The sequence below is a fragment of the Desmodus rotundus genome, chromosome 7 (assembly GCF_022682495.2).
Source record: "Desmodus rotundus isolate HL8 chromosome 7, HLdesRot8A.1, whole genome shotgun sequence".
Taxonomy (NCBI): Eukaryota; Metazoa; Chordata; class Mammalia; order Chiroptera; family Phyllostomidae; genus Desmodus; species Desmodus rotundus.
The window spans coordinates 35,333,195-35,346,203 of record NC_071393.1 but is presented as its reverse complement, the minus strand read 5'-3'; the positions used below and the strand labels follow the sequence as shown (position 1 = coordinate 35,346,203).

The window sequence follows — 13,009 nt, the reverse complement described above, 5'->3', positions numbered from 1 at the left end:
CTGTACCCCAGCCCTGGCCCAAGGCCGTACACGGCATCAGTGGAAGTCCACAAACAGAACGAAGCTCTGCTCCTGCCACAGGAACCAAGGGGGCAGGTGGGGAGGCACTGGGCTCCAGCTCTCCTGCCCGGTTGTCAGGGTGGCTCCGGAACTCAGGTCTGATGTGCACCCCAGCCCCGGGAATGACCGGCACCAAAGGCTGGGTCTCTGAAGGTTCTTGGAAGGCAGGCCTCTTGACAGTCAGCAACTGTCATCAGGAAAGAAAAGGTCAGAGGGTGGCTTACTGGGAGAAGAATGAGGATTTCCTGGAGACTGTTAGAGAAACAAACAAAGACCTCCAGCATCTAGGAAAGCCACGTCATAAAGGAGTTTCCGTCGGCCGAGCAGCACCTGTCTAGGGAGCCCCCCCTCCTGCGTGAGGCGACGTGGTGGGCCGGGCGGAGCAGCACCAGCCCTTCTCGGCCACTGCTGACCTGGAGGCATTTACCTGTTGGGTCCTCCGAGGAGAGTCAGGGCCATCTGACTGGCACACACGCCCGTCACCTCCAGTCTCCGCTCCAAAGTCAGCCCGTGCTTTTCGGCCACAGACAGCAGCTTTTTGTGTAGCTCGTAGGAAACGCTCGGGACGACCAGGCCAGAGTCTGCAGCTCAGAAGAAGGAATGGAGGTGAAGGGCAGTGGTTACAGGAAACCAGGTCCACAAATGGGTGTGCTCGATCCAGGGTCCGGTGAGAGCCACGCCTTTGAGAATGGCCCTCCCCGACCATCTGACCCCCTGCCTGGGACCGAGGCATGCTGTGCAGCCCCGGAGGCTCAGGCAGTGATGGGGAACTAAGTGACAGTGTGTCCAGGGTGCCACAGAGCGGGGTGGGTGAAGTTTGAACCATGGAGGCAAAATCTACCAAGATGTATTTGGTACCACCAAGAAAAGGTGGGCAGAGAGCCTGTGTTCAGTAACGGCACCCTACAGACCCCACCACCAGAAGAGAACACGCTCATCCCAAGAGGGAGAAATGCCGCCCTGGCAGTGGGGTCTCCTTACAGGCAGAACCCTCCCCCTCCCCACCCTCTGGTCCCACTATTCACTTTTGGGGGGGTGCCTTGTTCATCCCGTCTGCTCCCCACTTCCTCCTCCTCCTCCTCCTCTCTTCTACTTACCGTTCTCTTTGCCTAAGAAATTTCAATTAGCAACTTGTTTTCTCCAAGAATTTGGCATTCTCTGCCCATCTGGAGGGAATGTGACCCAGTACTCCTACCACAGTGAGGGAGTATGCGGACAGGAGCCTAAGGTTTGCTTTCAGCTACGCAGAAGAATCTTATCTGATTCACCACAAACAATGAGAACGCTACAAAGGCTGGAGGAAATCAGTCCCTAGAGGCACTTGGTTTTAAAAGGCTGGGTCTGTAGCGGCAGGCACACTGTAAGGGGTCACGGTGCCACACACCCACACCAGCATCCACACGATGTGCCATCTCAGGGCCCAAAAAACCAGGGCAGGCAGGAACCAGCAAAGCCAAAAATCTGTAGTAAGCAGCCTTTGCCCTGACGACCAATGAACACCACAAGCCACTGGGAGTGGACCCTCCACCCAAGGCGCACATGGCTGACGGACAGACGGACGGACGGATATGGAGTCCCACCAGCAAGTCACCGTGGACTGTGTAACTCGTCCCGTGTGGCCGGAGCAGACAGCTCTTCAGTGCCTGCGCCATCGCCGACACCGGACTGTCGGCCCCTCAAAGCAGCGAATCTCCTGTGTCTCCTGGTGCCTCACCTCCTCAACTTGTCTCACCTGTCTGTCAATGGATGTGAGCTCTCAGCACGTGCTCAAACATGTAAGCGACGTGGCCTAGCATTAATGCTGCCTCACAGGCTCCGAAGCAGAAGTTCATCACCACGCTATTGGCTCCAGAGCCGTGTACGGAAAAGCCTGTCCTTCTCACCGACCATTTCAGGAGAAATTTCTTGAGGATCTAGCAGGCATCCAGTCCTGCCTACACAGATTTTTTTAAAATTCAAACTTTATTCCCAGGTTTCTTCAGCTTAATTAGCTGCAAAGAATGATTTGTGTAGAAGCAAAAACTGAGAAGAGCTGCAGTGTCCAAGGGGCTTGGGCTTAAAAACATCACAGACCCAGATTTTCACAAACCCACCAGCAAAGTTTGAAAAGGCATTCACGGTATGAACCGTTGTGAATTAGAAGACAGCCAACAGGGCCACAAGGGGGCGTTACCTCCTCTCACCCTTTCAGAGACTCCACGTGCCAGTGCTGGAGGCCTGGAGGCCGGCCTGACCTTGCGTGTCAGCAGCTCATCAGTCATCTTTACGACCTGCTCCAGACATGCACACATTATCAGAACTAACCGGGAACCACCGACAGCAGCATAAAACAGCTGGAGGAATTCTTGGGAGCCCTAAGTGGCTTATGACCCTGAGCCTGCCAGACAAGTCACACAAATGCCCACGCCAAATGCCCTCTTGACCTGCATGGGCACGCAGGTGAGAGCTTCCCCAGGTCCGTGCACTTCCTCGCCCGCCTGCTCCCCTCCTGTCAGGCTGGGAACGGGTCAGGGCTGTGAGCCTCGGCCTGCTACCCTCCCTCCGGCTTCCTCTCTGGGCCCAGGCCTCTCCCATGCCGGGGGCTTTCTGGGGGCAGGCCGAACACTTTCTGCCGCCTTCCTCCTCCGTTCTCAAAGGCACAAAACTCACGGCACAGGGAGAAGGGGCTCAGCCCTCACTCGCTGTGCATGGAAACTGTGTGGCTGTGTGTGGGCGGGGGCACTGCGGGGGGCACTGCTGGAGACTGGCTGTCTATAGTGCAGGGAAGGACACAGGCAGGGTCCTTGGCTCCAAGGCTGAGGGCTCCACCACTTCCCCGAGAGGACGGTGCAAGCACCACACAATGTCTCCTTCAACTCTCCCACGCTAAGTCCAGCCCGGAGGACCAGCTCATCGGAAACAGGGGAAATGAAATGGGCTCCAAGGGAAGGGAACCCAGAGCACAGCGTGTAAACGGCAGGTGACGACGCTGCCGAAGCCTGAACAAGAGCCGGGCCTGTTGTGTTTGGGTTGGAAGGTGGCTCTGTGCTGTCCAGGACCCAAGGCAGTAACGTCAGTGGGAAGGGCTTGTCTTAGTCTTAACACACATCTCACAGCGGGTGGGGAGACAAGAAAGGCAGATGGAATTACAGTCGGTTTGTGACAAGCAGAGAACATCTTAGGATCTGACCAACCTTCGATACAAGGAAACCGTTTGAGCATACCAGTCCAGACCGAGACAGAAGACCCTTCCAGATGGCACCACCCGTTCCGCAGCGTGGGGCAAGGGCCTTGGAACCAAATGGCCCCGTTGGCCTGCCTGTCCCTTCTGCACTGTGCCCCCAATGCCTCCAGCCCTTCCCTCCCTCCCTCGTGAACAGCACACCACCCAGCGCACTTCTGCCCTCGGACACTGCCCGGCACCACGGCTGAGCCTTCCCCAGTAGCCTCTGGGTGGACATCCCTCCCGGTCCTTCAGAGCTGCCGGCCTTTCTGTTGAGTAACAAGGCCCCCACAACCAAGTGTCACCTCCTGTCTACACCCAGTCCTCACGGCGACGTGGCCTCTTAGTTGGAAAGGCTGTGTGTGCCCCACGTCTTATCAGTGAGGAGCATGGCTCATTAAGGGGCCTGGGATTTACCCAGGACTATGAACTGACCCCACCCCATGGTGGTCACACATCTGGTTGACAATATCGCACTGGGTCTTTTGTGGAGTACGAAACCGCTGGTAAATTCAGACCCTCAGACCCACAGCCCACGCACATTTACAGTGAAGACACCACCAAATGCGGTTGCTACCTCTGAAAGGGGGACTCATTCAGAGAGGTCTAATGCTCCCAGTGCCCTTTATGAGGGTCCACCAGGCCTCCCACCACCTGGCCCCTGTAGACTGTACCCCTTTACCTGGGACCCAACCCCCACTGTGCTCCAGGCACCTGGCCTGCTCTCTGGTTCCTAAATACGCCAAGTTCTTTTTGGCCTCCGGAAGAATGTCCCTCTCCCGGCACTCTCTTCTCCCTCCAGGCCCGCACACACAGGGCTGGTTCCTACTCTTCACACGTCAGCACACGCATCCCATGCTCTTGGCACGCTGCTTACTCGCTTCACTGTACTTAATCCAGTTTATAGACGGTCTTCTCTTTGGACTCTCTGCTTCGCCAGACTGTAAGCAATATGGGGGCAGGGACCAAGTCCCTCCTGTCCCAGCGCTGTGTCCCCTCCTCCCCAAGGGCCCCTCAGCGCCAGCACAGTGCCTGTGAGGGGTTACACAACGGCAGCCTCGGGGCGCCCATCCTGCAGCTGTCACCAAAGGCAGGTATGCGTGAGAAGGGTCTGACTCTCTCCCCACCTCTTCCTTTCTCACTCACAACCAGGCCAAGCCTCCTGTCTGTGCTGGGCTGCACTTCTTCAGGACACAGCTCCACTGAAACAAGCTACGAACTCAAGAGGTGAAGGAGTTCCCGACAAAATTACTTATTAATTACAAAGGGAAAGGTATCTTTACAAAGAAATCTGATGGATATCTTACCAAGTGATCAAACTGAGCCCCAGTGGCGGGACCAATGGACGACGCGGTGGCTACACGGTGACGCCATGAGAGACAGAGCCCCACCAAACCCGGGACAAAGCATTTAACGTGAACACGTCAAAGGGAAACAAGCAGCAAATCAACACTGAAGGGCACTCTTTACATCAACTCCCCTGCAATCTCCACAAGTATCAGTCGCACAAGAGGCAACACGAGTTGGGGAAAAGGAAAGAGATGGGACGTGATGCGAAGAGACAACCACATGCCACGTGCCGTGGCTGATTAACACCACAGCGATGAAAGACATGACCGAAACAATCAGAAAGTCTGGCATAGAGTGTATACTAAATAATACTTTTGTACTGGTTTTAAATTTCCGGAGGGTAACCTTGTGGTGTGACTGCGCAGTGCCCATGGATGCGCGTGGGAATGTTCGCGGTGAAGGAGTACAGCGAGTGCGGTGAAACCGCAAATACTTCAGATGCGTGTGTGCATTTACTTTATTTATACGAGGCCGATGTGGCAAAGTGTTACCTGGTGAATCTATGTCAAGGGTGTGTGGTTGTCCACTACAGCGTCTAGCGTCTTTAGTTTCAGATAGAGGGTAAGGGAGGGAGAAAGAGGAGGAGAGAAGCATCCATCAGTTGCCTCTCGCACCCCTAACTGGGGGCCTGGCCCAACCCAGGGATGTGTCCTGACCGGGAATCGAACTGGCAACCTTTCAGTTTGTGGGACAATGCCCTACCCACTGAGCCACACCAACCAGGGCTCTTGAACTTTCATGTAACAAATAATTATAAAACACAAAAACAGATACAAGGTATTTCAGGTACTAACCATGTATAATGCACATCCCTATTTTTCCCTCAAAAATTTGGGCAAAAAGTGCACATTATACATAGCAAAATACAAGTATTTAGTCAGGGGCACTGACCTCTTTTCCCGTAGAATGTCAAATTAAAAAATGGCAACAGCCAACACAACAGGTATCTGGTGTGAGTGAATCACAATTATAACTATTTGTCAGATGGTCAAAAACCATATTTTTTGGTGTGCCACAGAATTTTAGTGATTAGTTTATGTGCGCCAGGGGGTGCAAAAGGGTGAAAACCGGGCCAGACGATCACACGCAGTGACTTACGGAACTACCGGGGCACTGTTTTGGTTCATGAGAAGTTCAACCAGCCAACCCTCAATGACCAGGGCCAGCAGGAGACGAAAACAGTGTAGTACACAAATGTAACTTACTGAAACCCTAATTTTAGCCAATGGTTCCAACCACCCATGTCCCAACTGGTTTTAACCCTGGCAAACAGTAAAAGGGAGCCGAACTCTGCTACAGAGTACGGGCAGTGAGAGGGGCCCAAGGCAAACAGATTTGCATGAATCCAGGCAGTCGGCCCTACGCCTCCAGTTAGGAACCGTAACATACTACGTGGACCGCAGACCACACCCCGCCAGATACCCGGGACAAATAGATACACTGAGGCCAACTCCCCAACAACGGCAGGTGATTAGGGTGCGTGGCATTGGCCGTGACCCCCAGCCACATCAGTTAGTCCCTACTGCAAGACCCCAACTCTGAGTCTGCGCCACCCGTTCCAAGAGTAACGGGCAGGCAGGGCAGGGCAGCCAAGGGGACGCGGGCCTGGCACAACTCACCCGTGCAGAACTCCTTGCCCACGCCGTGGGGCACTGTGATCCGCCGGTAGACAATGGGCTCCGCCTCCAGGATGTTCTCATCGTGGCGGTACCGGGCAGGCCTCTCGTTTGGGGCGCCCCGGGGCCGGGTGCCACTCCTCCTCTCGTAGGTGTCGATCTCCTCGAACACAGCTGCCTTGTCGAACAGGGCGAGGTTCCCTTCGAAATCAAAGTCTGTGTCTGGGATCTCTTCGATGTCATCCCCAAAGCACTCATCATCTTTACTCTTCATCTGGCCGTTTTTTAAACCACTTTTCTTTGGGGTCGCCTGATTTGGGTGCCTGCTACTAGACGACCCTGGAGAAAAACAGGGACTACAGTCAGTGTGCCCACAGACAGCGCCCAGTGAAAGTGGGAAATGCATTCATTTATCCTTTTCGGCACACATGAAGCCCGCGGGCGAATCCGGGCCTCCGCCTTGTTTTATCCAGCCCAGCGCCTTGTTTCTACCGGGCGGCAGCGCTGAGCTCTCGCTTAACAGTTAAGGACTAGTGACATGTATACAGTCCTAAAGTTGCATTCGGCCCTTTGAAGGCGACTGCGAGGCTGACGTGGCTGCCGGTGAAAGTGAGTTTGACACCCCTGCTTTATGGGGGGCGCTACAGGAATCAAAGTGAGGACGGGAAGCTATTCCTCAACCATACTAAGCAGCACAAACTACCTCAAATTTCACGGAATAACAGATTTCACACATTACCCAAGTAATAGTGAGTATGAAATAAGCAGTGCTCTTGGAAATCTTAATCAGCGCGCCCTTCACAAGGAAACTGGTAATGACAGATGCTTTTTTGCCAAGTAAGTATCAAAAAGGTAAAAGGGCAAAACCACAGCCGTCTCTTCCCCCGGCTGTGGGTGGTCTCATTCTGAATGTCTGGCAGTCGTCTGAGAGAGAAACCCTCCAATGGAAACGGCCAGTGCTCACAACCCGAAGCTCACGGAAGACACTCTTCAACCGGCTCTCAATTCTATGTGCACCAAGCAAGCAGCCTTCGGTTTTCATTCAGTCCAGACCCGAGCCCAGTGGGATGGAACCCTGGTTTCCAGGGGCCACAGGTTCTGAGCCAGACCCACAGCTTCCATTATAAACTGGTATTCTGATTTATAAACCTGTCCATAGCTCTTTCCGTTAATGTGATCTCTCTTCTCAGAATTTTATCACTTCTGGGTAAATAACTTCTGAACCATCAGGTAATGACAAGGACCACTGTGGCCCGACCCTGCGGAGGCCACACCAACGCACCCATCAGCAGCAGGGCAGCCGGCCACCCTTGGCCTCTGAGACTCCATCTATAGCTGCCACACATCGGCCAACTATTCCCCTGACAACAAGGCACAAGACCCCACAGAATTCTCCAAACCATCCATTCCCAGAGAATCCTGAATTGAGTCTGTACTCTGACCTCCATCTGACCACCCGACAGGTGGGCCAGGTGACTGCTACGCCAAATGGAACCTGCAACGTGCTCTAAATAAATGTAAGGTACTGCCTTTGAGAGACTGGGCTCCACAATCCCTGGAAACACTCAAGTAGAGGGTAGGACGGCCCCCAGCACACCCCTCACACATCATCCCAACTATCCTGCTCCAAGTCTTCTTGCAGCGACTCCCTGCTGCCCAGTGGCCCTGGGAGCTGGTTGCAGCTCTCAGTAACCTGATATACCCATCATCTCATACCTGTCACCCAACCTCGCAGCTTCCTCGTCCGAGCAACGTTCACTGTGGCATCCCCAGCGGGGTTTCTGGCACACGGCGTTCAGTCAGTACTTCTTTAACGAATTAATCAACACCAGCAAGGTTCATCACAATCATTACTCTGGAGGATGTGCACTACGTGAATGTAACCTCTGCCCTAGTCTTCCTACCTTCAAGTACTGGTATGAAGGACCGTGGCTGGCAGAAGATTTAGGCCTCTGAAAAAAACTAAGGCTAACCAAAATTATGAGGGGGAAGAAGAGCTGGCTGAGTCCCCATAAACAGCTCAGATTACTTGTGAAGCACTGGGAATTCTGTCGGTGTCTGGGTTGCGTTCTAATCCCAGTAGTTTAGTAAAAGCATTTAGTGAGAACGTGCCGTGTGCCAGAGCTGGGCGCTGGGGAGATAGTATATAATCAGGACTCGCTGCTCAACAAGGGAGGAGAGACATATAAGCAAATGACTAAAACGCAGTGTGACGAGCTGTAACAGGAGCTTGTATCAAGTGCCAGAGAAACACGGGTGCAAAAGCAAAGCGAGGTTAGGAACAGGAGAGCAGGCGTGAAAACGCAAAGTCAGGACGACACCATTAGCAATACACGCTGGCAGGGGAAGAGCTAGAGAAAGTCCAGTTTGCAAACTGTCAATGTGCTTCCTGAGTATTAAACACACCGTTCTGAAACAGGTCTCCAGCCTGGCGGCCTCTCTCCAGTGGGTACGTGCGTACCCAGGAGCGCACAGGATGGCCCACTGGGAGCAGGAGATGATACTACACACTCTACTTACATTTCTTCTACCCAAGTCTGTGAGGAGCCAAGCTTCTCATTTAATCTAATGGACGGGTGGTGGCCGGCCCTCTGAAGAGGTTTCATGCCAGCTAACCTCTCCCCGTACTGGAGCTACCTGAGCAGAGGGTGATGCTCCACAGCGGGAAGTGTGCGAGAAGTAAGCGAGGAGAGTTACACCATTTTTGTGTGTGTGGTGAAATACATTAACAACATGTATTACCGTTTCAACCATCTGTAAGTGTGTAATTCAGTGGCATTAAGTACATTCACATTTTGTACAACCACACACATTTTTAACTAAAGCATACAAAAATAAGTTAGTGGCTTAAAAACACTCCTGTAACGAAACTATGCGTCCAACATAACACCACGATGCAGCCCTCGGTGAGCACAAGAAGGGCAGAGCTGGCGCTTTCCCCAGCGCCCCAAAGGCCTTCTCCGGCCAGCAGCAGCTGTGAAGTTCATCTAGTCAGATTTAAAGAGGCGCGCTCCCCAACTGAGAAGTCTCGAGGCTATTCCAAACACACACCCATTCGGACTATTACAGATGAGCTTCTTGCGAGCAGCCCTGGGGCCAAGTCCAGCCCACTGCCCGTTTCTGTTAATGAAGCTTCACTGCTGACTCCTTTACTTACTGTCGAAGGCTGCTTTGGGGCTACAATGGCACAGCTAAGTACTGGAGACAGAGACCTTACGGCCTGCAAAGCCTCAAATACTTAAAATCCGACCCTTATAGGAAGTTTGCTCTCCCTGCTGTGCATTATTCCTCTTGAGGTCCTCTTCCCAGCTATGACTGCAATTAAAATAAACATTGTAACTGGCTGACCCTGTGACCAGTTCTCTGAGTATCTGCTTCATTCGAAGTGTTAAGTATGTCACTTATTAAACTGCCGTCTTTGAACTCCACACGCACCCTGCTGATGTGGGACTGTAACTCCACAATGACGCTTCTCCTTCCTTAGCTGGCTTCCTGTTAGGTTCCGCCACCAGCAGTAGGCGCCTGAAGAGACCGGAAGGAAGGAGGAAGAAGAAGGAAGAAGGGACCTTGTCCTCCTTTGCTTGCCATTTGCATCAGCACTGCCCCGCGGCCGGTTCCAGTCCTCAGCTCTTCTTTCTGACAAACGTAGACACAACCTGCTTCACCACCCCCCCATGCCCCACCCCAGGAGTGCTGGCACCAGCTCTGTGAAGCCCCTTCTCTGAACTTGGAGGTTCTGGTGCCCCAGCCCCTTCCCCAGTGACTCTCTCTGCTTTTTTAGTCTTCCAGCACTCACTTAACTATCGCCCTATGTGACTTTTTCTGAAAGAACTAGCGGTTACTAGAGTCCTTAGTGGTGTACCAAGATTTTAAAAGTTAATGACTCACAGTTAATTCCTCTGTTCTAAGCAAATAATGTTCAGTAAGAAAAAATATTTTGAAATATTTGAATAAAATATTGCTGTGTAAGTTGTTCATATTCATTTAGTCCTTTTTAATTTGTACAGGTGAAGACCTTTTTGAATTACAGGCACAGATACACAGAGAAATAGACTTACAGCTTCAATTCTAAAATCTCAGACGGGCAGAGAGTAAACACAGAGATACAAGCACCTACCAGCCCAGGTATCAAAGAGCTGACCTCCCAGTGGGGCACAAAAGTCTTAACTGACTTGAGCACAAAGCAGACAAATGATCAGAAAAGATTTTTAAGGAACTAACGAAGCCAAGCTCGCAGGCAATGCTGACGCCATGTGGTGCAGTGCAAATCTGAAGAGGAACTCTCATTCTTGTCTCTGTAACTTAATTATTGCTTGAAACTTTTATAAAAAGCACACATTTCTTTAGTAACCCAAATCTAAATCCAAATAATTGGGGGGGGGGAAGGCTGACAAAGTAAATTCTCTATTGTCTCCCTCCCACCCAACAGAGATTAGATATGCAGAAACTTTAATCTCTACAGAGACCAACAGGTGTTCAAACTGTAAAGCCCACCCCCCACTGCTGCTACCGAGGAGGAACAGAGAGTTCGAAACAATCGAAAACAAAGGGAAACCACAAAATCGGTAGGAAGGGAAAACACTGAAGAAACAGAAAGTCGGCCAAGTTCTATTGCTGCTTTGGACTCACCCTTGGGGGGCAAGAAAAGAGACACCGGGGGTCCCCCTCATCTGCTCCTGCCGCACATCACTGGTCATCTCTTAACGGGTCTGCCGAGGTGTAACTGGTGTACAAAACCTGCACACACTCAATTATTTACTGAGGTACCACTATGCAACACCCTGCAAGTGTTCGTCTTTCCAGAAGCAAAATATATTTTGAACCACTGAGCCACATTTTAAACCAGTAAAATAGTACTATTATAGTTCACGTTTATCTAGTCCTTTTAAATTTGCACTTTTGTCTCATTTATAATATATATTTAGTATGTAGGCAGAGAATATATATACCAACAAATTGATGGTCCAATCAAGAATTCTTACCAATGTCACAGAAATAGGTAAAGTCTTTTTTTTAAAGATTTTATTTATTTATTTTTAGACAGAAAGGAAGGGAGGGAGAAAGAGAGGGAGAGAAACATCAATGTGTGGTGGTCTCCCACATGCCCCTTACTGGGGATCTGGCCCACAACCCAGACGTGTGCCCTGATTGGGAATTGAACTGGCGACCCTTCGGTTGGCAGGCCTGCGCTCAATCCACTAAGCCACAGTAGCCAGGGCTCATCACGGGTGTATTTTGATTGACCTTTTAAAAAAATACACATTCCTTCAAAAAATTTTCATTAAGCATCTGGTGTTACCTACTGGGATCTGTGCTAGGTGCCAGAGACCAACCGGGAACAGTGTCAACATAACCCCAGTCTTCAGCTAGTGTTACAGTCACCCCCTTACTATCACTTAGAATCACTCCTGCAGACCCGCCAGTCAAATTGCCTGTATTCCTCATCACAGCAGCGCCTTCAGCAGCCCTTGCCACAGGTAAGCAATTCTAACGTATTTTCTTTTCCTGTTAGCAGACTCTGTTGTTACCTATCCAACATCCAGAGCCCTCTACCTTCACAACAAAACCCATTTTTGATCAGCTACCCTCCTCCCAGGTGAGAAAGCTAATTTCTAAGGCAATCACGGTGGTGCTCCTGCCAATCACTGACTGAAGCGTGGGCATGCAAAGCTATACGGGCCAAGCAGACAGGATGGGCCGGGGCTCAGGGCCATTGCTGATAAAGGTGCCCTCCCTTCTGAGGGGCTCCTGGCTCTGTGTCAGGCAATTCTGCCTCCCAGCGCACATCTGGCCACGTCTGAGGACATTTCTCGTTGTCAAAACTGGTGGTGGTTGCGGTGCAAAGGGCATCTAGTAGGTAGAATCGACGGCTGCACAGGACAGACAGACACACACACACATGCACACACGTATCTGACCTAACATATGAAGAGTCCCGAGGCTGAGAAACTGTGCTGACGATGGCACTTGGGAAGAGACAGCGTCCCTTCTCCTTGTGAACGTGCGGTCTCACCGAGGCACCTGTCTGAGGACCAGGCCAGCGCACAGCAGTGGGGCGGAGACCTGGCCGAGCCCTCATTGCACTATGGCAGAGACGGTGACCTCTGCGCGCCCCGCGGCAGCGCTGCACTGTGGCTGCGTGTGAGCACTGCCACGGTGCCCTGACACGCTGCGGTGCTCGCACAGCTACCAAGGGCCTTCCACGAGGCGCCGACTTAACCCTTACAACGCCCCAGCACGGCAGTAAGCTGCTGGAGAAACATGAAAACACTTAGAGATGGTTATTACTGTCTACAGACGAGGAAGGGAAGGCAGACACCACAAATTCCCCACTCCCCACCAGTCACCCCGCACAGCCTGTGCACCTGGCACCATCTTAGGCCTCCATATACACACCATCGAGTCTGTCTTCAAAACCACCTGATTAAACCTACCATCCCACAAATAAGGAAACTAAGGGTGCCTTAATTTCACGCAGCGAGTAAATGTGAGTTGGGACTTACACTCTGATCTGCAAATTCCAATTCCACTCTGTTTCCACACACAAAAATGTGGGGACGAGTAGGGACGAGGAGGAGACTCTGGAGGTGCCCCAGGGCTACAATAAAGGACATCGACACAGGACAGAGGCTCTGTTCTAAGACAGGTTGTTCTCGCTTTCTGGAAAAACTCTGAACCACAGTGACTCACGAGTGCACCTGCGCAGAAGATGGTCCACGACCCCTGCTTCATTATAACAGCATCATATAAATTCACATCATGCAACCCCCTTCCCCGGTGG

The 13,009-nt window shown here is 51.8% G+C and overlaps 1 protein-coding gene across 2 annotated transcripts in view; it reads right to left on the bottom strand.

The window, feature by feature from the left end:
• The window catches only part of EDC3 (enhancer of mRNA decapping 3), a 51,252-nt gene that overhangs the window by 5,494 nt on the left and 32,749 nt on the right, over positions 1–13,009 (bottom strand). For both annotated transcript variants that reach the window (XM_045192731.2, XM_024557373.3), the window contains exons 4-5: positions 6,232–6,567; positions 488–641 (exon numbers count right to left, since the gene is read on the bottom strand). In XM_045192731.2, coding sequence (XP_045048666.1) covers positions 488–641; positions 6,232–6,567 — 490 coding nt within the window. The remainder of the gene's footprint in view (positions 1–487; positions 642–6,231; positions 6,568–13,009) is intronic.